Source organism: Rissa tridactyla, chromosome 2 (genome assembly GCF_028500815.1).
Source record: "Rissa tridactyla isolate bRisTri1 chromosome 2, bRisTri1.patW.cur.20221130, whole genome shotgun sequence".
In the NCBI taxonomy this organism is placed as follows: domain Eukaryota; kingdom Metazoa; phylum Chordata; class Aves; order Charadriiformes; family Laridae; genus Rissa; species Rissa tridactyla.
The window spans coordinates 53759624-53787246 of record NC_071467.1 but is presented as its reverse complement, the minus strand read 5'-3'; the positions used below and the strand labels follow the sequence as shown (position 1 = coordinate 53787246).

At 36.0% G+C, this 27623-nt stretch overlaps 1 protein-coding gene across 6 annotated transcripts in view; it reads left to right on the top strand.

Annotated features, from left to right (window-relative positions):
- LPIN2 (lipin 2) overlaps positions 1-27623 on the top strand; it is a 45654-nt gene that overhangs the window by 7049 nt on the left and 10982 nt on the right. For 2 of the 6 annotated variants that reach the window (XR_008464844.1, XM_054191311.1), the window contains exons 1-13: positions 1297-1708; positions 7492-7692; positions 10064-10159; positions 13652-13950; positions 17948-18055; positions 21741-21864; positions 22518-22839; positions 23077-23176; positions 24367-24554; positions 25763-25856; positions 26220-26289; positions 26399-26488; positions 27227-27309. Coding sequence is in view for 5 of the 6 variants with exons in the window: in XM_054191311.1 (XP_054047286.1) it covers positions 1622-1708; positions 7492-7692; positions 10064-10159; positions 13652-13950; positions 17948-18055; positions 21741-21864; positions 22518-22839; positions 23077-23176; positions 24367-24554; positions 25763-25856; positions 26220-26289; positions 26399-26488; positions 27227-27309 (1862 nt within the window). In the remaining variant the exon portion in view is untranslated. Of the gene's footprint in view, positions 1-1293; positions 1709-3313; positions 3338-7491; positions 7693-10063; positions 10160-11439; positions 11496-13651; positions 13951-17947; positions 18056-21740; positions 21865-22517; positions 22840-23076; positions 23177-24366; positions 24555-25762; positions 25857-26219; positions 26290-26398; positions 26489-27226; positions 27310-27623 lie in introns of those variants that run through there. The other 4 variants (XM_054191313.1, XM_054191312.1, XM_054191316.1 and 1 more) reach the window with 4 other exon arrangements.

Here is a 27623-nt window from a genome sequence, read left to right as displayed (position 1 = left end):
ATAACATAAAGCTAGGTCAAAAGTGTTTGAAAAGAAGCACTGGCTTACAAAGTTGGCTCCATTCTGCTCATAAGTGTGTGTGGTTTACTGTGTTTTAATGTAACACACGATAAAGGAATGATGAACAAGCAGAGGAGAACTGAGTGTGTCTAGTAGTTCTTAATATCCTATAAAAATACTTGTCATGTCTGCTAACAAAACAAGTGGCTTTTCCTGTGAAGAGCCACATTAAATACAAACCTACTCAGTGTATAGGAAAGGGCTCGGAGATGGTAGCAGTTTATTGCAACCTTACTGCAGATGTAGTAATCCAATACTCAATTTAGGAGTTTGTCATCAAGACTGATTTAGTTTTCACCTTGAGTGTAGTTCATTAATTATTTTGGAAACCTAAAAGCCATTTGGCTGTATGCAATAATGTGATTCATTGCACTTGCATCAGAGTCCAATGCATAAAATTACGAAATTTACAGGAGAATGGAGTGAAAGTGGTAGTAGGATCCTAGATTATTTTTTAGTTTGTAATTCAAGAAGTAGTCCTCCACATTCTTCTGTAGGAGAGGCAAAGCAACACTGTGCGGGTGAGGAAGAGATGCATGCGTTTAAGGTAGCGAGGGAATGGGTGGAGGGAATGTTAATGGTCCTCAGAGAATGTCTTTCCCACTCAGGGGTAGAATTGTTTCCTTGTGCTGCTATACTTCCTCAGTTATTTCACCTATCCGTGATACTATTTAGAGAAGTAATGACACTTCAAAATTCCTCAGATCAAAAAATTCTTACTCTCTGTCATGGAGCTAGGTATACAATAAGCTTTTATGTGTTGTCCACATACCGAAATTATACTGCTTTTACAATTTAAAGTTTAAAGAAAGTAGGAAAACTTCCACAGGACAACAGTGTTTATTTTGGTATGCATTGGTTTTGTATGATTTAGTATTAACTTGACACCAGGTCAGTTTTCTCTTTACTACTATAATGCAATTTCAAAAAGGGGGGAAAATAGCCCACAAATACCAGACCCTGAAATGTCATCAAATTTGTCCTATAAAATGTCACCAGCTAGCCCAGTGAAACCATCGGCAGAGGGAGCAGGCACATGGAGCAGTGGTAGGCATTCTTGAATTAGGTGTGCAGCAGGCTGAACTAGGACTTTGAATGCTGCTACGGGCAGTGGAGTTGCAACAGTGGGTGAAAAGTCTCCAAGTGAGCTAATGTAGGCTTTGCTTAAGAATCATTAACTAAATCCCTGTTTCTTTTCATGGGAGCTTCAGTTGAAGTCATGTGACCTGATGTAAAACAACATCATTGCCTATCAGTGCAAACATATGGCAAAGTCTGCCCATGTTATTACTTATCTCAAAGAGTGCAAGGGGGCTGTGACATTTCAAGCAAAGCCTATTGGTGAGGGAGTTTCTATGTGAGCCTTCTTAAAGAAGCGCTTCCTTTTTAATCATAATATTGCGTGGGAAAGCATACCAAACACTTTTCTCTAAGAGACCAGAAGATTTACATAATTCTTCTGCTTCTATGGAAAGAGAAGAAATGCTGATACAACATTCTGTTATGGCTGTAAGCTTTGCATTTACCTGTACTGTGGAAAGTTAGTTTCCTGTTTTCTGAGATGCATTTCTCAGAACAGGATGATTTTGAAGATGACTTCAATAGAAGTGGTGTTGCTGCCCATGAAAGGGTTCCTTCTGGAATCTTGGTGAGTTTGACTGATTTATTGCTGAGTACGGGTATATAATTTACTATAGCATGGTTAAAATATCTAAAAATTGACTGCCTGTATTTACTAATATGTGGAAGCCTTAATTAGGCATTCAACAGACTGACTTTGTTTTCCATTTTTTTCTGTAAGTGCTCTGTGCAGTACTAGGAGCAATCTTAAACCCCAGTTCCAATCTTTACTTAGGAGCAAAGATATTTTTGTTTGTTCATTTTTGCTGAGTAGACAGTGGTCCTGTTTCACATGGTTGGTTTCCCCCCAATCTTTTCAGGGTACAAAATAGAAGCTAGTAAAATACTTGTAGAAGATTTTCTCTGATTAAGGAAAGCTCCTGCCTCATAAATACATATACGTGCAAATATAGGCAAGATGAGATAAATTGAGAGAAACCATTGCTATGCATGCTTTCTTATTTTGTTTTTCTACCCAATCTCTTAAAACAAATACTTCTTTACTGTTTACATCATGTAGTGTTAGACTATCTTTTAATCCTCTAAATGAATCTCAAAATAAATGGGATGTATAAATATCTACTCTCCTGTAAGGTAAGATCTACATTTAAGTAACTTTTTTTTTGCAGTGGTAGTTAAAATATATGCCCTCTAAAGCTGTATCTTTCTAGATACAATTGCTTCTCTAGGCAATCTGATAGCTTGCCTTTGAGTAACTTGTACTCTGCTTTTTCTGTTGTTGAACTGGGCGTTTGTAGTGTTCATGTTCATAGGGGTGCACCTGTATAAAAGGTGTTGGCTTTAAGAACACAAAAATCACGCTGTTTACTTTTACTAAAAAAGTACTCCAAATGCACAGGAAATTTGTGGACAGCCTTCTGATTATGTCTTGCATTTGTATATGGATAATACTGAATAACATAAAATTATTCAGGAAAACATGTTGGTTTTGTAGCAGCAAAATAACATCTTTGTTAATAGTACATGGATATAATTCCTATCCACAAACCTCCCGCTCATGTTATGCTAGTGTAAGCATTTCCTGGTGATGAGTTTTGAAAATTTGTCTATCACATAGAACGTGTTAGATACTTAATCTGAACTGTAGTGCTGTTTAATCATTATTTCTGAGGATCATTCTATTCCTCACTGCTCTAACATGAGCAAGTCAACCAACATGGACGGGTTTAATTTTAGTTTAACTGATTTGAGTATTTTGTAGGTGGAGGCACAAAATTTTATTTTTAGTTCTTGAACTTCCAGAGCAGATACTGTCTTTTCTTATATTGTATTTGCTGTTACACTCTCTCTCAAAAAAAAAAAAAGAAAAGAAGCAGCAGTTTAAGTTTCTGCCTTTTGCAGTGTAATGGCTTCTTGCCAGAAAGAAATCTTTTTTATGATATAGGACAGAGAGATTCTTTCCCCACTCCAATTACACTTGCACTTAGCTTAGTAGTATTAATATATTCAGCTATAAGAATTTTTGCATAAACTTTCAAAAATCAGTCTATCTATGACTCAAGAGACATAAAGTGTTTTTCTGCTATGAGACCTTAGGTATTGATAGCCTTTAAATTTCCTATCCTAGAAGACTAAGTAGTGGTGAGCTACATTAACTTCAGCTTTTATACGGAGTTCTGGAATTTGACTGCATCAGGTAATGTATACTCTGGGTATCAAAATAAATAAAAGTTTAAAGCTAAACAGTATTGTGAAATATTGCTGCATTGCCCTTTCTTAGCTTGTCTTGTCCATCACACTTCTGTCTTGAATTGTAGAACTGGAAATTGGTGTGTTTTTTAGGTTCTTATAGCAGGTTATGAAGGCATACTGCTCTTTGCTTTTCTCTGCTTTCAGGACAATGACATCTAACAAACGTTTACTAAGCACGAAATAGAGTGTTACTGAGGAAACACTTTGTCTTACCAGTTATTCTGTGATCAGGCTATTTCTATCGCATCTGTAAGAATTAACACAGTAACATTTCATGCTGTTCCTCTATATAGTCAGGTTCAATAGTGCTCACCACAAGTTTTCCAACAATATACAATAAAACTTAAAGCAAAAAAGAAACTCACACAAAATTTTAAATTCTCCTAAGTGAGGTTCTGTTGACATTTGAGATTAATTAAATATCTCATGTTTCTCAGGTATGTAGTGACACTTTATTTCTATCTGATTATTCACTTGCTACAGTTTGAACCTTCTTAAATAACATGTTTATCTTACAAAGCGAACTGTTATGTTAAAAGCTGAACTGCAGCTTGGTAAGCAATGATATAAATTAGTTTCTGATGTACAAGTTTGTTTACTTACAATGTTTACATTAAGACTTGGATCATAAAAAGCTTCTTTCCTTATAAACATTGTTTTTAATACTCAATAGGTTCAAAAGTTCATAGCTTCTTCACACGTAAGAGGATACTCTGTTTATGTATGATCATAAAAGTGGCTGTGCTGTGAGCTACAGAAGTATAACAGATCTGTAAAAGAGGTAACTTTTACTACAGGAAAGCAAGAATATATGTAAAATAGGTGGGTCTTGTGGGTTTTTTGGTGATTTTCTGTGCCTAAGCAAGGTCAGGTAGCATGTATATGAGGAAAACTGGATTATTTATCAACTGAACTCAATTCTTACCAGTTGGTGTGAAATACTGATCTTCTAAACAGTTGCTACATTTAAGTTGCTACTTAAATGATAGAGAATTCATTGCTAATGTGCATTTCTCAAGTCCTATTCACTGAAATGAAATATATGGAAAGGAGACTCTATTAAGGACTTATATTCCTGATTGTGACAAACATTTCTTTTAACAAATTCAGTCTCCTTGGTGACAAGAAACCAACTATTCTTTGCAAGCCAATACCATAGACTCGTCTTGGAAGCAGCCAAGGTATAGCCATGAATGATAATGACTATGTGTTCGAGATTTTTTCCTAAGACTAAGAATTAAGATTGACTGTCACTGTAGTGGAAGACTAATTGCTTAAACAGTAGAGCAGAGATATTGCTACCTTTCCGTCTTGGGTTACAGTTCCATGAGATGCATCAAATATCTCACTTGTCAAAAGGAAGATGTTCAGTTCCCTGCCCTAGCCTTTTATTTTTCTAGCCCTCTGGTGCTGCTGTCTGTCTTGTGACTCTCTGGTGTTTGTCATGTTCTTCTTCGAGAGCTAATCTAATTTACTAACCCACTGAAACAAACAACAACAAAAAATGGGTAGACTTCTGCCAGTTGTGTTAGTGAGCTAAAATCAGCTTATTAAGAGGGTCAGATGAGGAAGGGTTGAAGTGAGACCTCCCCTTTTTACGAAGAGTGAGCTATGACTTCATTAGCAGGCAGTCAATTTTATAGTTGTACATGAACCTACTTAGAGATGAACTTGAATTTTATTAATCACTAATGTTGATAGGGAGTCCATTCTACTAATCTCATTAGTCACTCAATGACAGTCTGTTCTTTTTGTCTTCATCAACCATATTGTACAAAAGCTACGGGAGAAAATTCTCTAGTATGTTACCTTGTGTAGTAATTCTGTGGATAATTTCAAAACAGTTTTAAATCTGTATTGGAAATCCCCCATCTTTCTTTCTAAGTCTTGTGGAGAAGAAAGTTGTTTTTTTTTTTTTTTTTGTTTTTTTTTTTTTCAAAAATCTAAATATGATCAGGTAATGTATGTTAGGCTTGAGAAGCCTGAGACAGAGAAAAATACTTCTGTAGCTGCTCTAAATCTGTGAAAGTAATTTTAGATTTCTTGCATGTTTACAATTGTAATGGTACTGTTAGATGTTACAGAAGAAGCTTCCTTTTGAATGAATGCATTATACCCTGTGTTACGGTAAGGAAGACTTTGAAGGCTCAGAACAGAAGCAATTGATAAAGTACCTAGATCATGAAAACACTATCTAAACTCTTGTTTAGAGCCATTAAGAAAAAATGCTAAACCTTGTTCAGAGGCTAATAAAAATAGATTAGCAAATAGACAAATTCACTGTAGATTTTTTTGGTAGAAATATTATTCCAAAATAGAATTTTTACAATTTAAGCCCTGTTATGTGTTCAGTGTTGTTGTTTACTTGTTTGCAGTGGTTCTTTGTTCTCCCAAATACTACCCCTAACTTTAGAGGCATGCAATTGCTTGGATATATTTGAAGTGAGCTTGTAGGAGTCTTTAGGGTGGGATGCGGGAGAGGGCAGAATGAGGAAGGCTTGCAGTGAGTTTTCTAGTAGAACACCTTCATGGTTTTCCCGTCTCATTCTATTAAAGCTCAAATGTTCAGAGAAATCTTTGGACTCCTATTTCTTATTGGCAGTCATAGTTCACATTTTATTTTCAGTCTGAAAGACTTGCAGTCATTCAAAATTCATTCATTAACTTAAGTATTTTTAACAGGTCACACATCAGACAGAATGTTCCATACGTGATGCTATGTGTCCTTTGTTTATCTTTGTATTTCTTGTTTCTTTCCAGTTTGGCTATAGCATGTGTATGTCTTCCTTTCCTTGTATTCTGTCCTGAACTCACCACTCTCATCTAGTAAGATTTCTTCACCTAGACAACATACTGTTCTTTTTCAGTTTTCTGATGTCAGGAGTATGAACAAACACAAAAAACTGTAAAATATTTGTTTTCTCTGGACTGAAACTTGTGGAACCTGTAGAAAGTAGTTAGTGGGTAATTCTTTACACTTAATATATTGCATGAGCGTGTAAACTTGGTAAGACTTGCTTTTCACATATGAAAATGTAGTATTTGGAATTTAGTGTGTATCCTTTAGGTGTAATTTCTGTGGAAATAATGATTGTTAGCTAGTAAGTTATCTGCTCATGGACAAGAAGTGTGTTCAGGACAAGGTCATGTTGCTAGGTTCATTGTGTATTCACAGAGCAAACTTTACTTCAGTAGCTGTTTTAAATATAGGTACCTACAAGTTTCAATAAGCTCTTTAGAGAAGTATCCATTTTAACCATAGGTGATACTTACTGTAGTTTTATTTAATCAAAAGTTACTGGGAGAGTCTCAGTAACTTTGAATATCTGGCATCACCTACCACAGGTGGAAGTCTTGCTTGCCTCAAGTTTTAACTTCTGAAGGTCAATGTCAGTGTTTTTCAAGAAAGGTTTTTACAAGCTCATGATGTTTGTGTTGCAAGAGATTTTAGTACTTGTTTCATGGCAAATAAATTCACTGGTGTTGCACTTTCCTTATATAGGAAGAAAACTGGATTTCTTCCATATTTGTTTTCCCCACACTTGTTCTCAAACTCCTCTGTCTCCCATTAGATCTTTTGATAATTTCTTTAATGTGACTGCCATTTTTAAAATATAGAGCTGTAAAGGAAGAGTTACATGAGGTACACTATACATAACTTTTTCTGACTTAAGATTTTTTTTGCATCCTTACGTACAGTTATCTCCACTTTCAATAGAGGATAAGTTGTATTAAATAGGCAGTCTTCAGAGAATGAATTTGTCTCTAGCTTATCTGAGTAGTTAAGCATCACTTGAATCTAGGCTTTGGGCTTTAAAAAGTACATGCTTCAAAATTTACTTTAAAATATTTAAATAATTGTTCAAGTTAATAAGCTATTAAGAGTAGGTTTTATAACTCTGGAGACTGTTAGTAATGTATTAATTGGCTCAAAATTCTGTTGACTCTTGAAGGCATTTGTGTAAAGCCTGTTAAAATAATCAGCGTAATTGATAAATGACATTGCACATCTGTTTAGATGTTTTTTAAAAAAATTTTTTAAAAGAACTTTTTATGTTTTTAAAATGTATTTACTTTTTTTTTCTTCCTCTCCCTTAGTCTCAGACTATGAACTACGTAGGACAACTTGCAGGACAAGTCCTGGTTACTGTGAAGGAGCTGTACAAAGGCATTAATCAGGCAACCCTTTCAGGATGCATTGATGTCATTGTGGTCCGGCAACAAGATGGTACATACCAGTGTTCTCCTTTTCATGTCCGATTTGGGAAGCTTGGTGTATTGCGCTCTAAAGAAAAAGTGGTAAGTTCAGAAAGTGGGCCAAAACATAGTTTTGAATACCAATGCATTCCCTTTTTTCCCCCTCTTCCGTCCTTCCCCAGCTCCCCCCCTCCCCCATACCCAGTTAGCAGTCTGGTGTGGTACAGAACAGTTTCTCATATATGCTGTACAGAGGGATAGTTTTGGAATGCAAAACAGAACTTCCTGTGGTAATCTAAGGGCTCTGGAAAAAAAAACACTGTGAAAGAAATGCTTTGACAGCTATGCAAAAAGAATAATACAAACATGCAGATTTCAGTCTTAAAATATTTACATGGCTATTTATTTACTTGTTTAAGTATGCTGGCAAAGACATGCTTAATGCCATTTAACTGATCCCTGATGTTGCAAGCAACTATTTTTGGAATGTCTGGAGGATAAATGGAGCATGTCTGAAGGGTTGGTGACCTATCATAAATATTACTCCTTGTTATCTCTCTTCAAGGTTGATATGCTGTAGAAAATGCAATTAAGCAGGACTGAAGCTTCATTCACTTGTGGGCATATTTGAAAGAAAACCTGGTACAATTACCTACCCAGCCAGTCTGAGCCTGTGGCGCTACCAGAGTGGATTGTTCTGCCATCACCTTTCCATAGACTTTAGTAATTACACCTAGGGAGTGAGCTTGGGTTGTAAATTTGACTTAAAAAACGGACCTATTGTGGGAGACTTTACGTTGCAGTCAGTAGGGAGTAGTGTGTGTGTATGGGAGTATTGCCAGTGGGTGTGCTACCAAAGGATGGATTGATTTAAACAGATCATAAAACCTCAGGATTATGTGCTGCTTTTCTAAGAAGTGAAAGGATGCCGTGGGCAACTACCTCCATCTTTATATTTTGGTTGTAAAAGGAGAATAAAGTGCAACTAAGAGACCAGTTATGTTAGGGCATTTTTTTGTTAATGGTCATACTGGGAATTGCATGCATTAAAGTTGTAAGTTAATCATAGTAACACAGGCTAGCAACAGTTTTCTTGTTTCATGTTTTTGTTTTGATTTCACACTTGCTAATGTTTTTCTTAATGAGCACACTGATGACAAAAAGTTGGTTTTTCCTAAACAGTTCTGCATCAGATTATGTTACAGTTTTTCAGCAAGGTACAAGAGAGGTGGTATAGCTGTACTTTTTCTAATGTCTAAGATACAACAAGAGTGATCTGAAACTTGAGCTTGCTACATGTCTTTAATTACACTTCTGAGAAGGTGAACCAAATTTGAGAGGATTTCAGCTCCTGGGTACCTCTAAAGAACTGTTGAATAGTAGAAACATCTATTTTTGCTACCTGCTGTACTAGGCTGTACATATTGGATATCTCATAGCAATTACAATATTTAACTTTGTCTCCCTTTGATCGAAATGTCTAAACTATATTTAACCTGAAATGCCACTAGCATTTTCTACAGTAAGGCAGGTCCACTGTGTTTCTATCTGACATGTATTAAATTATTTTTAATTAGCTAGGCTAAATGCGTATATACAGATACTGTTAGATAAGCAGATTTACTGAAAAATAAGATAATATTATCTGAATATTGAAGATATTTTCTTTGGAAAAATTTGGGATGGAACTTAACTGGATGCCCAAGATTTCACAAAGAGGAGGAAGTAAAATAGTTGTATCTTGGTTTTGAAAAGACATTTGTTTTTTTTTTTTTCTTTTATTTCATACATGTGGGGAAGGATAATCTCTCCCTCCTGTGCAATGTAATCTAAGTTAATGTACCTCCTTATGACAATATAAAACATTCTTGCACTGAGGAAAGCACTATGGTTGCAGAAGGGTAGTGGTCCTGTGTCGTATCGCCATAAATTTGGGAGCAGGAAAATCTGAAAAAAACATTAACTGAGTTGCAGAAATAATTGTGGCAAATCTGTATCCCATTGAAACAAACTCTGCCTTCAGGAAGATTCCAGTTTGTTGCCTTGAACTTCTGGTATTCAGGACTTGTATTCATACTAGGCCCAAGTTTAGGTTGAGCTTTAAGCATATGAACATAAACAGTCTCAATCATTCATCTTTCTTCCAGGAAATAAAGACTGTATCAGTTACTATTATTTATGCTTCTAGCTCTCCAGATCAGTTGAACAAGATTCAGTCTTCAGATGTTTTGTTGTTTTTTTGTTTGTTTTTTTCTCAATTTGTGTTGTAGGTGTTAGGCTCTCTGCTAGGAGCATGATGTGTTTTGCAGGTTAACAAAATAAAGATCATTATTATAACAGACTTCCTTCAGAAAGCAGAGGGAGGAGAAAGATACGTGATTATACAATGGAACGAAGTTTACTCTCAGAGTGAAGTGGGCCTTGAGATTCATCCTGTGATGGATTATTTACATTAAATTGTCTCTTTCCACAGATCGATATAGAAATTAATGGCGATGCTGTTGATCTTCATATGAAACTGGGTGACAATGGAGAAGCTTTCTTTGTACAAGAAACTGAGGAGGAAAATGTAAGGGGCTTTGTGCTTCATGATGGCTACAATGCAGTATTATCAGAGTAATGCGTTAAAAATGCTTAATACAGTGTTGACAATATTGTAACTTTTATGAAAGCTGTGTTTTCTGTGACTGAATCTTAACATCACTTTCATGTGCTGCCAAGATGCTTGGTGTTTTGTACAATTCTGCTACCAATGATAAAAAATAACTAACTTTTTTTTTTATTAGAGCTTTATTTGAAAGATTTGTTGAATTATTTTTTTACTTTGTTTCTTGTTGACTGCAGTTATACAGATTGCAGTGTCTTATAATAATTTTTTGCCTTAAGAATTTACAGCTTGTGTTACTGACCTCTGTACTAATAAAGACTGTCTATATTGGTATATTTTTAATTTGTCTTAAAATTGTGAAAAACTGTGCTAAAAATTGTATCTTTGAAACTTTCTCCAGTTAACAGTAACTTCAACTTGAGAATTCTTCTTTTATTCTAATATAGTAATTAATTTCCCAAGAATGTATTGCAGCTGGAAGTCTCTGAAAAAGAGAAATAATAGTTCATTTTTAGTCTGATATCCTAAGGATATGGGACCTATGTAATCATAATATTTGTCAGTCCCAAGCTTTGTCTTTGATCACTTTTTAATCTGGCGGCATTTTTCATCAAGGCAGAAGGAAAGAAGTTCTACATACAAAGTGCCAAACGGTTTAATGAAAGTAGTCAGTTAGAGGAGAGAGAAAAAATTTTGTCTCAGTGAAGTAAAAGATGAAGTGTTCATTTCCTGTTGCTTTTAGTAATCAGAGTCTTTCAAGGAAATGAGCTTGATCCACTTTGTGAGGGATTGGTTGGAGGAAGCTCTCACTTTGAAAGGAGTTAAATATTATTTAAAGTGGAAGGAGAAAATAAGCGTTAAGACCCTAAATGGTAACTTGGAGTAGGGATTCATGACACTTAAGAGAAATGAAGGCTGGATTCTGTTTTAGCATATACCATGATTAAGTTCAAAACTGAAAGCAGTTTTTTATAGCAGTAGACTGTGTCAGCCATTGATGGGAACTGATCAGTCTTTAGACTTTCTGAAAGGGTGATAACCACTACCTTTATCCCCAGTATGATGTTTTAAAGAAGCTGTTGCACTTGCTTAGTATATCTTAATTTATAACAAGAATGCCTTATCTGTATATAATGTGTTCTGGAAAGCGGTAGTTCACGCTGAAACTATAGATTGAGTTAGCTACAAAGCAGAGAACTAAGTTATTTTTAGTGCTCTTAGACATTTTTTTTTTCTCTCAGTATTTCTGCTACTGATGAACGTGACTTTGTGGTCACCTCTTGAAGCTATGCTTAAGGTATAAATGATAAAGCTCTCATCGAGTTCTTGGTGTATTCAGAAAGGTTCTTCCAAGCGGTCAGTCTTTGCTGTTTTCACACCTCGATGTTTAAAAGTAAAACCACATCCTGCAATTCATGTGAACCAGGACTATTATAATATAACTTTCAGGCATTATTTTTCAGCCAGTTTTCTTTTAACTTTTCTTCTGGTGTTTTGGGGTTTTTTTTTGTTTTGTTTTTGAAATTCTGTCTTGTTATTATGGATTATTTATTACTAATTTTATAGAATATTCACTTTATTTTAGGTGCTATAATTTTATGTGGAGGTTTTTCACAATGCAAAATCTGTGTGTCATTAGTGCTGTATAGGGCTGTGTTTTGTTCTCCTTTCTCCACTTTGCTTTATAACCAGTGGAACAAAACTTGGTCTCTAACTCTTAACTCAATGGAAAAATTGAATTTGATATTAAAAAGTAGCAGTTCAGACTTTGAACACATCAAAAGTAGTATCATTGCTCTGGCTGTTTCTAATCACAGTGTAGTTCTTGACTAATCTTCTGCATAAAAGTTCTGTAAAATAACAGTCATCTTGTATTTATATTCTTACCACAAAATTGAGCCCATAACTTTTTTCTCCCTGCTCTGTAAATTCTCTTCTACTTTTGTTCCACTTTGTCTCTATCCTGTCACAGTGTGTTTCTTTCAGTCTAGGTGTCAGTATTTTTAAGTTTCTTGTTATGATGCAAACAAACACCAGGCAGTTGATTGCTAAAGCTTTTCCTTCATTTGAATTGTTCCTTCCAAGGGCAGTGAGTTGTAATTAATTGAGAGTTGTTTGTTGGTTTTACCGTGAGTAAATCATAGTTGAGTTTTTCTTTTTGAAAGATACTTTACATAAATGGTGTCTGACATGGATGACAAGACTGAATGCACCCTCACCAATTTTGCAGATAACACTGAACTGGGAGGAGAGGTAGACAGGCCAGAAAAAGAGCCACCATGTAGAGCCAACTTGACAGGCTGGGAGACTGGACCAACAAGATTCGCACAATATTTAACTAAGATATCTGTGAAGTCCTGCATCTAGGTTGGAAGAATCCCACACAGCAGTTTGGGCTGGGGTCTGACTGGATGAAATGCATCTCTGCTGTAGAGGCCGTCAGCGTGCCCTGGCAGCAGTGAAGGCAAACATGTCCTAGGCAGCATCAGCAGGAGTACAGACAGCAGATGGAGGGCTGTGGGATTGTCCCACTCAACTTCATACTTGTTAGGCCAAACCTGGAACACAGTTCTGCTCCACCAAGTTCTGGTCTCCCAAGTTCAGGAGAGAAAATTGGAGCGAGTCTAGTGGAGAGCCTCCAAGATCATCAGTGGTTTGGAGAAGTTGACATAGGAAGAAAGATTGCTGGAATTGACTGTGTTCAGCCTAGAGAAGAGAAGACTCGGGGATCTAACCACAGTCTTTCAACACCTACAAGGTAGTTATAGAGCAGAGGGAGGCACTCTCTTCACAGTGATGCCTGGTGATAAGGCAAGGGGCAAAGGACACAAGGGGGAAATTCCATCTGGGTATAAGAAAAATTCTTCACTATGAGAACAGTGTAACACAGGAATAGGCTGCCCAGAGAAGAGGTAAGCTCTCCCTTACTGGGAGTACTCAACATTTGGCTTGACAGGCCCTGGATAACCTGACCCTAAGGCCCTGCTTTCAACAGAAGATTGGACCAGATGATTTCCAGATGTCACTTCCAACCTATACCTTTCTATGAATCTGTTTCAAAATTAATAGACAGCAGAGGGTTTAATTAGCCTATTTTTCTCAACACATTTACTAAGCCTGGATAGAACTGGTGTGCTCAAGGGCAGATAATTTCAAAAGCATTCCACTAACTGGGTATTTGTTCTGTTTAGCTAGCAAAATCAGTTGTATATGTCTGAAACTGTAAGAATACTAGCATTCATTTTTCTGAACTTGGGTAATCCTTCTAGTGAACTTGGTTCCTTTCTGGATATCAGACTCGTACTGCTGAACTATTGTATGTTTTTTGTCTAAATATAGATGCAAGGATTAAGCTGTGGCTGACCACTATTCTGAATGTACAAAACAAAGTAAAAAAATTAGTCTGTTCTTTATTTTCTTTTTTTTTAAAATTTTTTTTTTTTTTTTGCTTAGGAAAAAGTTCCTGCATATTTGGCAACATCTCCAATACCCACTGAAGACCAGTTTTTTAAAGACACTGACAATCACTTGAAATCAGAAGAAAATGAGAGGACATGTGCAAACTCGGAAATTCCACACCCTGTGGAAACGGAGACTGTATTCACCCCAGGTTCTGTGAAAAAGAAAAAAAGAAGAAGAAAGAAATACAAACAAGATAGCAGGAAGGAAGATCAAATCTCCTCCCCTGGAACAGAAGAGATTTTTGAAATGGAAATAAGCTCAGATGATGAAAAAAGTGTTCAGCCCCTAAGGTAAACTGTCAAATACTTGGTGACTGCTTTCACTGAACATCTAAAAGGTGACTTGTACCTTTTCTCTATGCAAGTAATCCATAAGTTTCAATAGGCTATGGGTAGGCTTTTCCTTGCACAAACAAAACCCCAAACCATTATCTTCCACATCTTTACAGAATCCTTCAAGTTTTGCCATTTTGTTATGAACATGAAATCAAATTAAGCCCATTCTGGTGTAGAAGCATTGTCATGATCTATTGTGAGTCTTGAGGAAAAAGTTGAACTGTAATTTCTTTAATAAATCAGAGGGGTCTTCTAGTTGTTTGGTAACCTCCGCATAAACTGCACTGTCGAATGCCTGTAGTACACCACATCTGAATTTGACTTCTCTATAAATTGAAGTTTACTTTGGTAACTGAAAAATACAAAAATTAATGCTCCTTCGCATTAGTAAAGAGAATTCTTTACATGTGTAGTCATAAAGCAGGGGGGGAATCAGTCTTGTATTTTGAAGTGGATAAACTACTAGTAAAGTGGAGCTGGCGGTACAGTGGTAGCACATACTAATAAGCTGAAGAAGCTTATATGAGTAATAGCTTTTCTTCTATGACTATAATCTTTCCTATCAAGTATCTTAATGCTTATAATCCAGGAGAGGCCTACTCATCTGTTTTCTGTGGAAGTTTCTTAGGCTGTTTAACAAAAGAAGTGGACTTAGTTTTTAGACAAAGCTAGCTGCTATATTGGGTAGCAATACTGTTAAATGTAGTACTGTCTGAATAAATTGAAGATCTGGTCTGGGAATTGGAAGAATGTTTTGGTGTAAGAGACTAAAATATAACCGAAAAACCTCCTTCAGTGTGGGTCTTCAAGGGAGTCTCAAATTTAATAAGTACCGGTCAAAAACGTTAGTGCCACCAGAAAAACATGAGTATCTTAAAAACATGAATCTGTTATCACACCTGTGACCAATAAAACACAACAAACAAAATTTGATTTTTAAAGTGTTTTCTAGAATGTCTGTGGCTTTCTTAGTTCATTTGCCTTAGTTTTTCACTGTCATATGTCAACAAATTGTCATTTAGATAGTCACTGCTCAGTTAAAGTCTGGGAATTGGCATGTTGTTTGGCTTGGGATTTTTCCTTGTTTCCTTTTTTCCACTTTAAGAAAAGCAAGATCCTTGTTCTGTCTTCAGTGTGAGAGTATTAAGATAACAATAACCACCAAAAATAAGAACAACCATCAAGTACAGAAAGACAGAAAATATAAGCCAAGAATTGTTTTTTCTTTATTTAACAAATTATTATAAATGTATGAAGAATTTAGGCACGTTGTGCCAGTAATGGCTGTTTTCATCCAGTATTTAGAATTCGTATTGCTATTGTAGCAATTATCTTCATTTGACTAGAGATGAATAAAAACTTGTATGAAGTGTCAAGTGTTTAGTCATAGCTGAACCATTGTGTTCATGTGAGCATGGTGTTTCCGTAAAGGTTACTCTGGTTTGCCGGGGGGAGGAGGGGGTTGTACGCTTTACAGTGAAAGACTGAAAAGGCTTTTTATTTGTAAACCACGTTTTTTTTATATATATATAAACAGAAACAGCAGTAGAAAAGCATTCTCAGTCAGAGAAGAGTGCTAACGATGTGAAAGGCAAATTTTGTTAAAGAATGCTGGTTTGTTGTGAATAGCAATTAAATGCAGGACTGAAATATACATTGTAGTAATGGAAGGCCAGAGACAGTAGGTTTGCGGCTACATGTCTGTGTGTGAAGTTCATATATGGTTGTTCCAGCGACTGACCAAGGCAGGAAATAAAATGCCTTGCAATAGACAATACACTGTTTTCTTCCTTGCTAAAGAGATCGTTCTGAAAAAATGTTCATAAGCTTTCCTTTCACATCCTGTGGGGATGTAAGGTAATATCAACAGATTTGGTTTGTTTTGGGTTGTTTTTTTTTTTTTTGTAGTTATAAATGCATGGCTCTTGGGGGAAGGGAGGGGATTAAAAAAAAGAAACAGAAACTTAACTAGCTGTTATTAGACATAGCTTCAGATTTCAAAGTGAAACTGGGAAAAGGAAGGCTGGTTTTCCAACAGGAAGGTCAAAAATTCAGCCACAGGTACCAGTCTTATCTAGTTCTATTCTTATAAAATGAAAAACAAGCTGTTTCCTGTTCCTTGGGAAAATCCATTTCCAATTGTTTATACAGCATTTTTAAAAATATTCCCTTTGGCTTTTTTAGCGATGATTTAGATATGTTAGTAGTGCTTGACTTACCTAAAATAATACCAGGAGGACTGAGATGTACACTCAGAGAACATTGTTGCTCTACTGCTAATAGTGTTAAAGAGTTAAAGTAGTTATCTGTCTCTAAAAATCTTACATATTTATTTTATGTATTTATTTAGACCATGTATAAAGTGGATAAGAATGAGGAAAAAATGGTAGCACTGTTTATAAATGTTGCAAAATAAATAGCTTAGAATTGATAGTGCAACTCAAAGTTGATGCATACTGATTTTTCCCTCCTACTTTCAGTAATCTTTGACCACACACATTTTGATTTTTAACCTTCAAATTTATCCACTTATGGATGAAATTTGATTTGGTTTTATTTTTGGATGCTTCATATGAACCCATTTGGTTGCTAATTCCCAGTGAGTTAGCACTCAGTAGTATCTAGTATCAATATCAACTAGTATCAATAATACTTTTTTCCTCTTTTGGACATACTTAGCACTGGATACAGACAAAGATAGTATGAAACATATTTCTATCACAGTTAGCTTGGTTTATGAATGCAAAGGATGTACATTCTCTGCAGCTCTCAAGTCAAGCTGTTACCATCATGTTTCATCATAATAATAATTCTGAATGAGAAGTGGAGTTATTAAGACATTTTTAACGTTCAATATTTAACATAGTCTAGTCTTCCAAATGAAAGCCTTCTACAAATGAGGTAGATCACTGTAACTGCTTAGGGTCTATTGGTCTCTATTGAGTAAGCATGTAAATTCTAAATATTTATGTATTTTAATAGGTAATGTTAAAATATTTTCTCCATCCATAAGAGAAATTAGTGTTAGCATTCCAAAAGAAGTCCAGTGCAACCATGCTGCTAATGGAAGAAAAATGCGTTTTCTTTTTTCTTTCATAATAATGGCTTAAAGTGATTTGTATTGTGTTTTATACCTAAATTCCAGGCTTATCTTCCTTGTATTCTATCCACTGTGTAGCCATGATGCCCCTGATCTAACCTCAAAACTGTTGTATCCTGAGAACAGCTATTTATTCAATTAAATTCAGAAAGCTGGAAAAAGATCTGAAGTACTTATGATGGAAATATTTAAAAGGGACTTCTGTGTAAAATACAATGCCTGCCTGCTCAATGGGTCATACTGTTGGTTGGGTTTTGTTCTTTGGGTTTGGGTTTTTTTTTTTTGTTATAGATACTGAGTAGAGTTCCCAGTGCAAAACAAACCCCGCTGCTCAGAAAAGTACAGTACTTTTAGCTACTTGTTGTAGTTCATAAATTCATGGGTAGATTGTGGGGCTGGTACCTACCCCTGTTTTCTTACTGGTTTTAATTTGTGAAATGTGAAGTCATAAAGTGCATTGCCAAAACTCCCTTTTCTATTTAACTTTTTCAGTTTTTCTAGGGTTTACATAGTGAAGGTTATGTGTAAATATCTGTGTTCATCTTTGGGTTTTGATTAATATTAGCTGTCTGTATAAAATGATATAACTTATGTTGTTGTGACTTCTTTAATACTAAACTTAGTATGTGTCAAGAGTAGTAGATTTTTAAACTTACAATATTTTCAAGTATTAATAATTGGTTTTATATACATTTTAAGTTATGTAAAGATGTGTTGCAAACAGTGAATTCTTCAAGCTATACAATTCTTTCTTTTAATCTTGGATTTTTAATAACATATAAGTAACTTTTCTAACTGAATTAGTAATGTGGATATCTTATAGCTGACTTAATGTCCCATGTATCTCCACAGAGGATCCTCAAATTCGTCACCAAAGGGTGAAGAGCAAAAAGAATCTTTGATTTATCACTCAAAGGATCATTACCCTCTATCTGATGGAGACTGGTCCCCTCTGGAGAAGTAAGTCACTTTGTAACGTCATCATATGTATAATGGTGAATAATTATTAAAAAATTATTATGCATTTTTATTCATTTTTTCCCCTGATCTGTCAAACTATCAAACGTACCTAACTTCTGATGTCAGATGCTGCATGTGATACTTACTTGGAACTTTCCTCTCCATTTTATGTATTACACAAAATTTTTGTCTTTTTTCTTTTTTTTTTTCTTTCCCCCCTCAAGTGGAAAAAAATCTTCCTTACTAAGATTCACTATTAAAGAAAGAACATACAGTTAATAAGATTTCCTTAGGTTGAGAAGGGTATGTAAACTGAATACGGTCCCTATGGTTCACCCTAGCATAAGCAACACTTGATATGCCATGAAGCAGAAGTGTCGTATATGTAAATTAGAATTTGCCAGGTGAAATAATACAAATTACTCGAGGTAAAGCTAGGTCCTCAGCTTGAATCGTATTCCACTTCAGAACAGAGGATTTGCCCATTACTGGAATGCTAACCCAGAGGTACCAGAAACAGTATCAGTTGATTATGGATTCTTACAAATGATGTAATACAGATCACCAGTCAGTTTTCAGTTATAGTGACGAGGGGACTTTTGTTCATATGTTCAAGCTCTTCAGTTTCTGATGATCATGGTAATATATTCCTCTTGCATTTGGTTTCAAGGTTTTTCAGGGCATGCCCTTTGGATTTCACCACTCTAACATCAATCTCTATTTGCATAAGAAAGCACTCTGTCCATATGTGGTATCACTTGAGGTAAATTTCATACTTTTCCCGAACGTTAGGCATAGGGAAGGGCATGTATATAGCACATAGATTGCTGAGCAGTATCTTGATTCATCTTAACTCTTTGAGCGTCTAGTTTTACTGCTTTTCAGTTTGGCTGAGGACTGTACTCTGTTCTTCTGTATCAGTAGATGGTAGAGCAGAATAGAAGAGAGCGCTTCAGAAAATACTTTTTGAGGTGCATATAATCTCTCTGCTTCCGGTGTTTCCAGGGCTGTGGCCTCAGTAGAGTCTGAATGTACCACACCATGCTTGGTGCCTGCTAATTCCCTCAGTGCATAGCTTCTTAATGAACAGAAGCAGTTGGACAGGAAATCCAATTATCATTCCTTTTAATGTTTTGGGCTGACAACCACATCCTCAATTGTACTTGATGAGATGTAGTCTTCAAATGTTCCCCAAAGGTTTGTGGTTTGTGACTGTAGAACAGTCAGTGTTTGACCCTGAGGATTGACACAGTGTTGTATGGATTATATCACCTAGATAATTGTAGCACAGAGGCCGATACTCCTTTCCAGCTTACAAAACTCTAACCGTAGCCTAGCAGGCTGTATCTGGGAGATATAATTCATGCCTCTCTTCTTGTTTGCGTATTTAGGGGATAGTCTGCTCTAACAACTTGTTTGTGCATCACGCGAGATACCTAGACTCTTTGTAGCTTGGATTTTTTTAACAAGAAGCTATCCAGTACAGATTGCAGTGTAACAGAGAAATTGGCAATTTTTCTTTCCCTTTGCTGTGCGGGGCAGGGGGAGATTCTCTCTCACATGAGCCATCTAGAAGAAGACAAATTTTGCATGAAATTGTTTCTCTAAGCCACCAAAGGAACATTCTATAATATAGCTATTGTACAGTTAATAACCAGATTTGGAGTCCTGTCTCTTAGTTGAGGTTGGTCGTCTTGCTCTCCAGAACCCTTGCAGGGAGCTAAGGGAAGATAATAGCCTAAGTCTTTTCAATGAGGACATTTCTGTTTGACCTACTCGCTAGAATAAAACCAAAAAGCATAACCATTAACTATTTGATACCTGATACCATAATGTTTTTCCTGTTTTAACAAGCAATGTTAGCATGACTAAGCCCACTAGTACAAGCATGGGCCTTTTGACTAAAGACTTACCTCTGAGAATGATAATGGAAAACTTACCCTTTGGGGGAAGTGGAACAGGCTTAGGTTCTCAAAGCCCTGAAGTACTTTTGCGAGTACTGCTGGATATTAAGAATTAGGCTTAGAAAAAGGTTAATATGTCTGCATGGCTTCCAGTTGACTTGTGATGTAAGTGAAACAAATTATTTGGCACATAGGGAAAATGAATTCATATTCCTCCTGAAAACAAATATGTATTTTTATCAATATGTTACTTTAAATAAGCCCTTCTAACAGTACAGAAACTGTAATTTCTGTAGGAAATTGTTAAAGGAGAACTGAGGGAGGAAATATCTAAATGGTTTCATTTTTGTATCCCTGGATGAAGGGACCTCAAAAGATCATCTAGTCCAACCTTTCATGGAAAATGAAGACTAGATGAGATTAATCTAGCACCCTGTCCAGCCACAAATTGAAAATGTCTTGTGATGGGGACCATGTCCCTGCGAACGTTGTTGCAGTGATTGATTATTCTCACCGTAAAAAATTTTTCTTATATCAAGATGAAACCTCTCCTGGTACAACAAGTACAAAGACAAGTGTTAAGTCCTGCATCTAGAATGACATGACTGAAGAGCCCAGTACAGGCTCAGATCTGTGTAGTGGGGGGCAGCCTTGCTGAAAGGCACCTGAGGGTCCTGGTGGACAGGCAGCTGATCGTGAGTCACTAGTGTGCTGCTGTAGCAACAAAGGCAAATTGGGATCCTGGGCTGCATCCGCAGGGTCATTACGAGCAGAGATAGAGATGTGACCATCTCACTTTATTCAGCGCTGGTCAGGCTGCACTTGCAGTGCTGTGTCCAGTTCTGGTCCCTAAAATTCAAATTGAAATACCGAGGTTTTTATATATATATTTAAAAAACAAACAAACAAACAAAAACACACCCCACCCTTGCCCCACCAATACTCTATGAATGTCAAAGTGTAAAAGGAGCATCATTTCTATAATATGCAATGTAATTGCCCTGTTCAAGAAGGCATAGACTTGGACCTGCCCCAACATTAAATGCTGCTTCAAAACGACCTCTTATGTTTCCTTTCCTCCCTAAGATCATAAGAGCAAAATGATTTTGAAATCACACCTTTCTAGCATTTTGTAGAGCAAGATCTTCTGGCTTAAAAGTAGTTCTGGCTAAAATAAATTTCAGAGGTCTGTTTCTGATTTATGGATAACTGCTGTAGGAAAAATAGGCTGGAACTTCAAAAGGTCATGTAGTCCAAACACATCTGAAGGAAATTTTCAAGTAATCTCCCTTCCTTCTCCTAAGTTATGTTGTTAATGCTGTTTTCCCCGCATCACAAATGGGTGTTATTTTGCGCATTTGTCAGTTAGGTTTGCAGGACTTCTATTACTGAAGTCTTGGCACAGCAAGCTCAAATACTGTATTTTTACAGAGGAAAGGAATTTACAGCTAATTTCTGTCACGCTTTTAGGTAAACTTTTTGTTTTGTTCTGTTTTGTTTGAAAAATGGAACATGGGCTGAGGGGAGAGCTATATGTACACTGCACATACATAGCGATCACTCTAAACAGATTCCTCCACTCTAAGTCCTTTAATGTGATTTTTGGTTTTAACCTAATTTCTCACTATCTGAAAACCCTGCTGGGCTTCTTGCCATGTTGCCGAATAATTGAAGCTCTGTTAAGCTGTAGAAAACTCTTACCAACAGTAGCTGCACAACAGATGCATTTTAAACACTAGCTTTCTTTTTTCTTTTATTTTTTTTTCTTGTTGATTTGCTAGCCCTTTCTCTGAGCCAGTCTGCCCTAAAAGTGATTCAGAACTAGAAGTTAAACCTGCTGAGAGCTTGCTCAGATCCGAATCTCACATGGAATGGACATGGGGAGGATTCCCAGAATCAACCAAGGTAAATATATTTATTGTCTCTAACTTTGTAAACTGAATTTCAGCATATCTAAAGTTGTGTCCTAAGAAAGGATTGGAAATCTGCTGCTGTTCTTCAGAATAATTCAGCTGAAATAGGAAAGTAGCACCTCCTTGTGGCTGGCATATAGTCGAATTTATTGAGTTCAAAAGCTGGTCAGCAAAAAGTAATTCCAGAAAACCTAGCAGTAAAAATCTGAAACTTTTGAGTTTTTAGTTAGAAACTGAAGAAAGCAACTTTAGAAGTTAATTTCCTTTATTTTAGGCTTCATTCTAGTTCATTCCAGAAGAACTGTGGCCTTGATAGAGTAAATTTGATATCTAACATGACAGCTGGTGACAGAAGCCCTGGTACATCCACATTTATGCTTTTTTCTTGCCGTGGTTTGGTCAAGTCAGTACTTCCTCTATGACAGTTTCTTTACTGAACTTGTAAATAAGCTATTGTAAGAAGCTTCTGTTGCAGGGAACTTTGCCAAGAAGGTGGGACATGTTTTATGTTGCGAAAATACATGTTGAAATTCTTACCTGGTTTACTTCTGACCAGGACTTGTACCATGAGTACAAGTTTAATGTTTCAACTAGAATAAAAAAAACATCTGAAGTGAAAGAATTGACTAGAATTTTGTTTTTCAGATAAGCAAAAAGGAGAAACTGGAACATCGCAGAACAGCTACCATTACTCCATCAGAGAAGACTCATTTTAGGGTCATCCTCAGCTCTGATGAAGTTGAAGATGATGATGATGTGAAAGATTCTGTCTGTACAGTACTGAAACCTGAGCCGAGAACTCATCCACTGCTTAAGCAGATGGATGTTAAAGATTCTCTTGCTTCTGCAATCATAGAACCGCAAGATCCATTGCCATTAGATGCTGATCATCATTCCAGACTGTTGGTGGACCCTTTACCAGAAACAAAGCCAATAGCAAAAGTTGACTCTCCGTCAAAAAAGAAAGGTATGTAATAAAGCTGTTGATTCTTTGCTTCAGTGTCATTTACCAAATTTGAGGCTGTAGTAGAAAAAGTGTAAATGTACCTTTTCAATTTTTGCTATTTAAAGTCTGATCTGAATAAAACTATAATTAAACTCTTAGATTTATAAATGCTACAAGTAAGTCTGAATTTTCCACAATTAGGTTTCTATTTGATGTGTCTGGATAGCTTCATCTTAGTAATCTTCTTAAAATTAACAGGGGTGCACAAGAGAAGTCATCATCAGGGGCCTGACGATATTTACTTGGAGGACCTAAAGGCTTTGGAACCTGAAGTTGCAGCACTCTACTTTCCCAAAAGGTAATTTTGAATAACGGTTCTATGGGTCTAGGGTTATATTGCAGTTGCACTGTGTGAGTTATTAAATGTGTGATTTAGGTGTTTATGCACCAGTTCTGATAGAGTTGGACTTCAGGTTTCTAGGCTTTTGTGGAGTAATCAGTACTGATCTTATTGTGAAAATCTGCTTCTGATTTGATAAGAAACACATTAAAAGATCATGTGGGACATCATTAGTGAGAATTTTCATCTTTGTGGAACCTGTATGTTCTGCAAATAAGGGGGGGGGGGGGGGGAGGCTAAGTTTAAACTGCACATTCCTTTTGCATACCAGTACTCTATCTTGCCATATTGCTAGCTCTAGAAAAGCACACATCAGTTTATTTGCTGCATGCCCTGTACATCACTTCCAACAATTTTTTTTAAATATCAAAAAAGACCAACACAAAAAAAAATGCCACAAGATTTTCATGCAAGGCAGCTCAGTCTCAAAATTCACTCTTGTTTGGTTATTTTTAATGAAAACAAAGGATTCTGTACTCCAAAAACACTCTCTAAAAGACTAACTGTCTAGGAAGACTTCTGTAAAAATACAGCTTCATAAGGAAGAAGTGTTTATTGGTTTATGTTAAAACTCAATTTGTAAATTTTTCAGTACTTGTTGATCACATTACTCGGGATCAAACTAATAACTCTAACTTTAGATGACAATGTGATATTTTTTATTTAAAAGGCCACCTTTCTTTTCTATTGTATTTTTTCCAAACACACAGTGTTCTAAACATGAAGCAATGTCCTTTTTATTCTTATTGTATGGCTTTCAGGTAAAGATGGATGAGCATAGTATTGTTCTGTAAAAATAGAATGTAGAGGATCTCTTCCTCATTTAAATCCAATTTTGTTGCAGGCAAGAGAAATGTAATTATTTCCCAATTTAGGTGAATGTTAGGAGAACTGGAAGATGTCAGTCTGCCAATGGTTGGGGGTGTGTGTTTGTGTCTGGTTTTTGTTTAGTTGGTGTCGTGCATGAGTGCGCATCTATCACAGTTGATTTTAAATTGATGTTGTAAAATGATGTACTTAAAAGAAATGCAACAGCAAAATTATTTTTTTTTTTTTTAGTAATCACATATTGTGTTCTGTAACCTAAAATCTATACATTTTCTTTGCAAGTGAAATGCTTATGGAAAATGTGGACTTCTTCTCTCTAGTGATTCTGATCCGGGCTTCAGGCAGTGGACAGAGTCAGATAACCTTTCCGGCTCCCAGTCACCACAATCAGTAGGAAGTGCTGCTGCTGATAGTGGTACAGAGTGCATGTCTGATTCTGCCATGGACTTGCCTGATGTTACGCTTTCACTTTGTGGAGGTCTCAATGAAAATGGAGAGATTTCTAAAGGTAGGTGAATAATGAAACCATAAACAGTAATAAAGCTCAGGCAGCTAGACAAATGAAGTGTCTTGAAAGCTCTAATTTCTACCCTGCAAAGCTTTGGCTTATTGTTATGTTCGCGTTGAGAAAAGGGAATGGATAATCTTTCATTTTCTAAAATTCTCAAGCATTTGCCAAACAGAGATAGTAGAATTTAACCTCAATTTAATCAAAAGCACTTGATGTCTTGAAGCTTTCTGTCTCCTTTTTTGCACTACATATTCCATATCTGACCAACCACTCTTGTTTCTGTTTGCAGTTACTTTTAGTCCTACACAAATGTCACAGTTCATGTTCTTTCCAGTTCACCTTCTTTCCAAGTCTTTCCAATTTTCTTCTTTTTCAGTTGGTTTAGGTTTTTTTGGTTTGGTTTTTTTCAAGCAATTAAAAAAACATTGACTATTGGGTTGGACCATCTCTTCTCCTGCTGTACTTTTCCTATCCTAAATGTTTGTTAACCTTTAGATTCTTACCAGCTGATGCTTCTCTATTAATCCTCTGGTTAATTTTAATATTGAAGTTGCATGGATTGCATGTACTGCAACATTTTTAGTATTACATTGCATTACATAGTCATCCAGTCTCTAATGCATCAGGTGAAATTTGCATGCTTATTAATAAAGGCTCAGAACAGCTCTTGGTAATGTGGTAGTAATACTGGATTTGATTTGAAAAAACTCTGTCTTCCTTGCAGGGGTCTTGCACTAAAACATGAATTTCTGCAAACCTCAATAGTCACTAGTCATGAAAATGCTCTTAGTATTCAGTGATGAAACAACCTTGGAAAACTGACAACATTTTTCCCCCTCCCCTGTTAGTGTAGTACATAGGCCCCTTACCTGCCATAATAATTTTTAAAGAAAACTTGCTTAGACAAGCATGGCTCTCTTTTTCCAGCCAGTGAACTGAATTATTTCCTTCCTCCTCCTTATCATCCCTCTTCTAATTTCTTAATTCTCATTACTGTGGCTCTTGAAGTGGTATGAGGTTTCCCCTGTTACTGAGGAGGCAGTCACAAGACTCTTAACAGGTAGGCTGTATTAGCATGTCTTGAATGATGTTGCAAGATTGGCAAAGACTCTGAAATGACAGAAAGCATTTTCCTAGATACAAACTAATCAGACATCTTGGGATTTTATATTATTATTTCTAATTAAAATCTGCTTCTATTGCAGAAAAATTCATGGAACATATTATTACTTATCATGAATTTGCTGAAAACCCTGGACTGATAGACAATCCTAATTTGGTAATAAGGATTTATAACAGGTAAATTCTCTATATCATGTAATTAGGTCATAGAAGATCTCATTTGAAATCTGCTCTTTAAAGTGAGTGCATTTCTCAGCTTCCATTGCAATTTGTGGTTTTGGTGGATTTGTTTCTCAGTCCCAGAGAATGATTTTGAACTGAAGATTTGCATTAAATTTAGCTTTAACTGAAGTGAGATTTTTTTCAGCAATTACCACTGATGTTGAGTTGTATATATTAAAATAACTTGCTTGCAGAACTTTTAGTTGTTAGCAGCAAATATATATTTTAATCAACCAAAGGGCAGTTTGTACACTGATATATTTATTGACCTCTAGTCAGATTTTGTAATACCTTATCAATAACATGTTTTTAAAACAGGTATTATAATTGGGCATTGGCGGCTCCAATGATTCTGAGTTTGCAGGTGTTTCAGAAGAGTTTGCCTAAGGTAAATAGATACATCTATACTTTTTTTTGAAGACTTTGTATGTTGTAGCACATGATTGTCTCTTTATTTTGTTCTTCTATACAAATTAAAAGCATGCCTAATTTTTCAGGCTACTGTTGAGTCTTGGGTCAAAGAAAAGATGCCAAAGAAGTCTGGAAGGTGGTGGTTTTGGCGCAAGAGAGAAAGCATGACTAAACAGGTAACTGAGACCTATTTTTTTTTTTTTTTTCTTCCCTTAGCTGTTAAAAGACGAAAAAAATAGTGATTTGTCAGAAGTGCCTCAGAATGCAGTTCATACAGCTCTGTGTCACTGATTGCCAGCTGAGAGTTACTTAGTGTTGCAGTAGCTGTAGCTGCACTAGTCTTAAATATCATATCCTTATTTGCTGTTACTAGTGGTTTCAAGAAAATTTATTGTATTCAGCTGTTGCACAATATTCTTAAAATTCTTTTTTCTAAGGCATAAGCAGTTGTCGGAGCTACTCTTCAGTCACTGCAGTTATGTTTTAGGAATGTATACACAAATAAATAAGTAGCTGCTATGGTGCATAATAAATGTTATGCTGAGACACCCCATTTTAGACTCATATTTTAGGCACATACTTAAGGCTTAGAAAGCTTCAATTTACTTCTTCCCCAAACCAGTGAATTTTATAAGCTTAGAGGCTGACAGCTCCTTTAATGCTAAATTCATGATGTTAAACTAGCAGTTCTCAACTCCAGGCATGCAGTTTTGTTTCATGAAATAATAAAGTGTTTTAATGGATCATCTCTTCATAAGCATAAATAATAATTTACAGAATGAGCGATTCTGAGGCTTAATATACTTTATGTACTACATTGATAGCTATTTGCATAAGTGTGAACTATGAATTCACTTGGATCAGTTTAAAATGCTTAAAATGTCAATATGTTTTTTATTATCGTATTGCTTTAGATACCGGAGGCAAAAGAGGGGAAAACTGAGACGCAAAGAGCAAATGAACTGCCAGCAACTATAAAAGAGCAAGTTAATAGTAGGTGTGTTCCTGTCTGAAGACTATTTTGTGGACTGAATAGTGTCTTCCCCTGCCCCTGCCTCAAATGAGGAATTCAGTAGAAATTTACTGTGGGAAGAAACATTTTCCTCTACGCTACTGAAGAGGAACCAGATGTGTTTAGTAAAATAACGTAGCAGCAAACATTGTAGGAGCTACAAATACACTACAATTATTTCTTAAATCCTATTGTGTTTACTTCTTAAATCATAACATAACTGACAGAACAACACAGACATATATGGTAACCTTTAGCAATGGGCCACTACTCTGTAAATATGGTGGTATTGTTTCTGA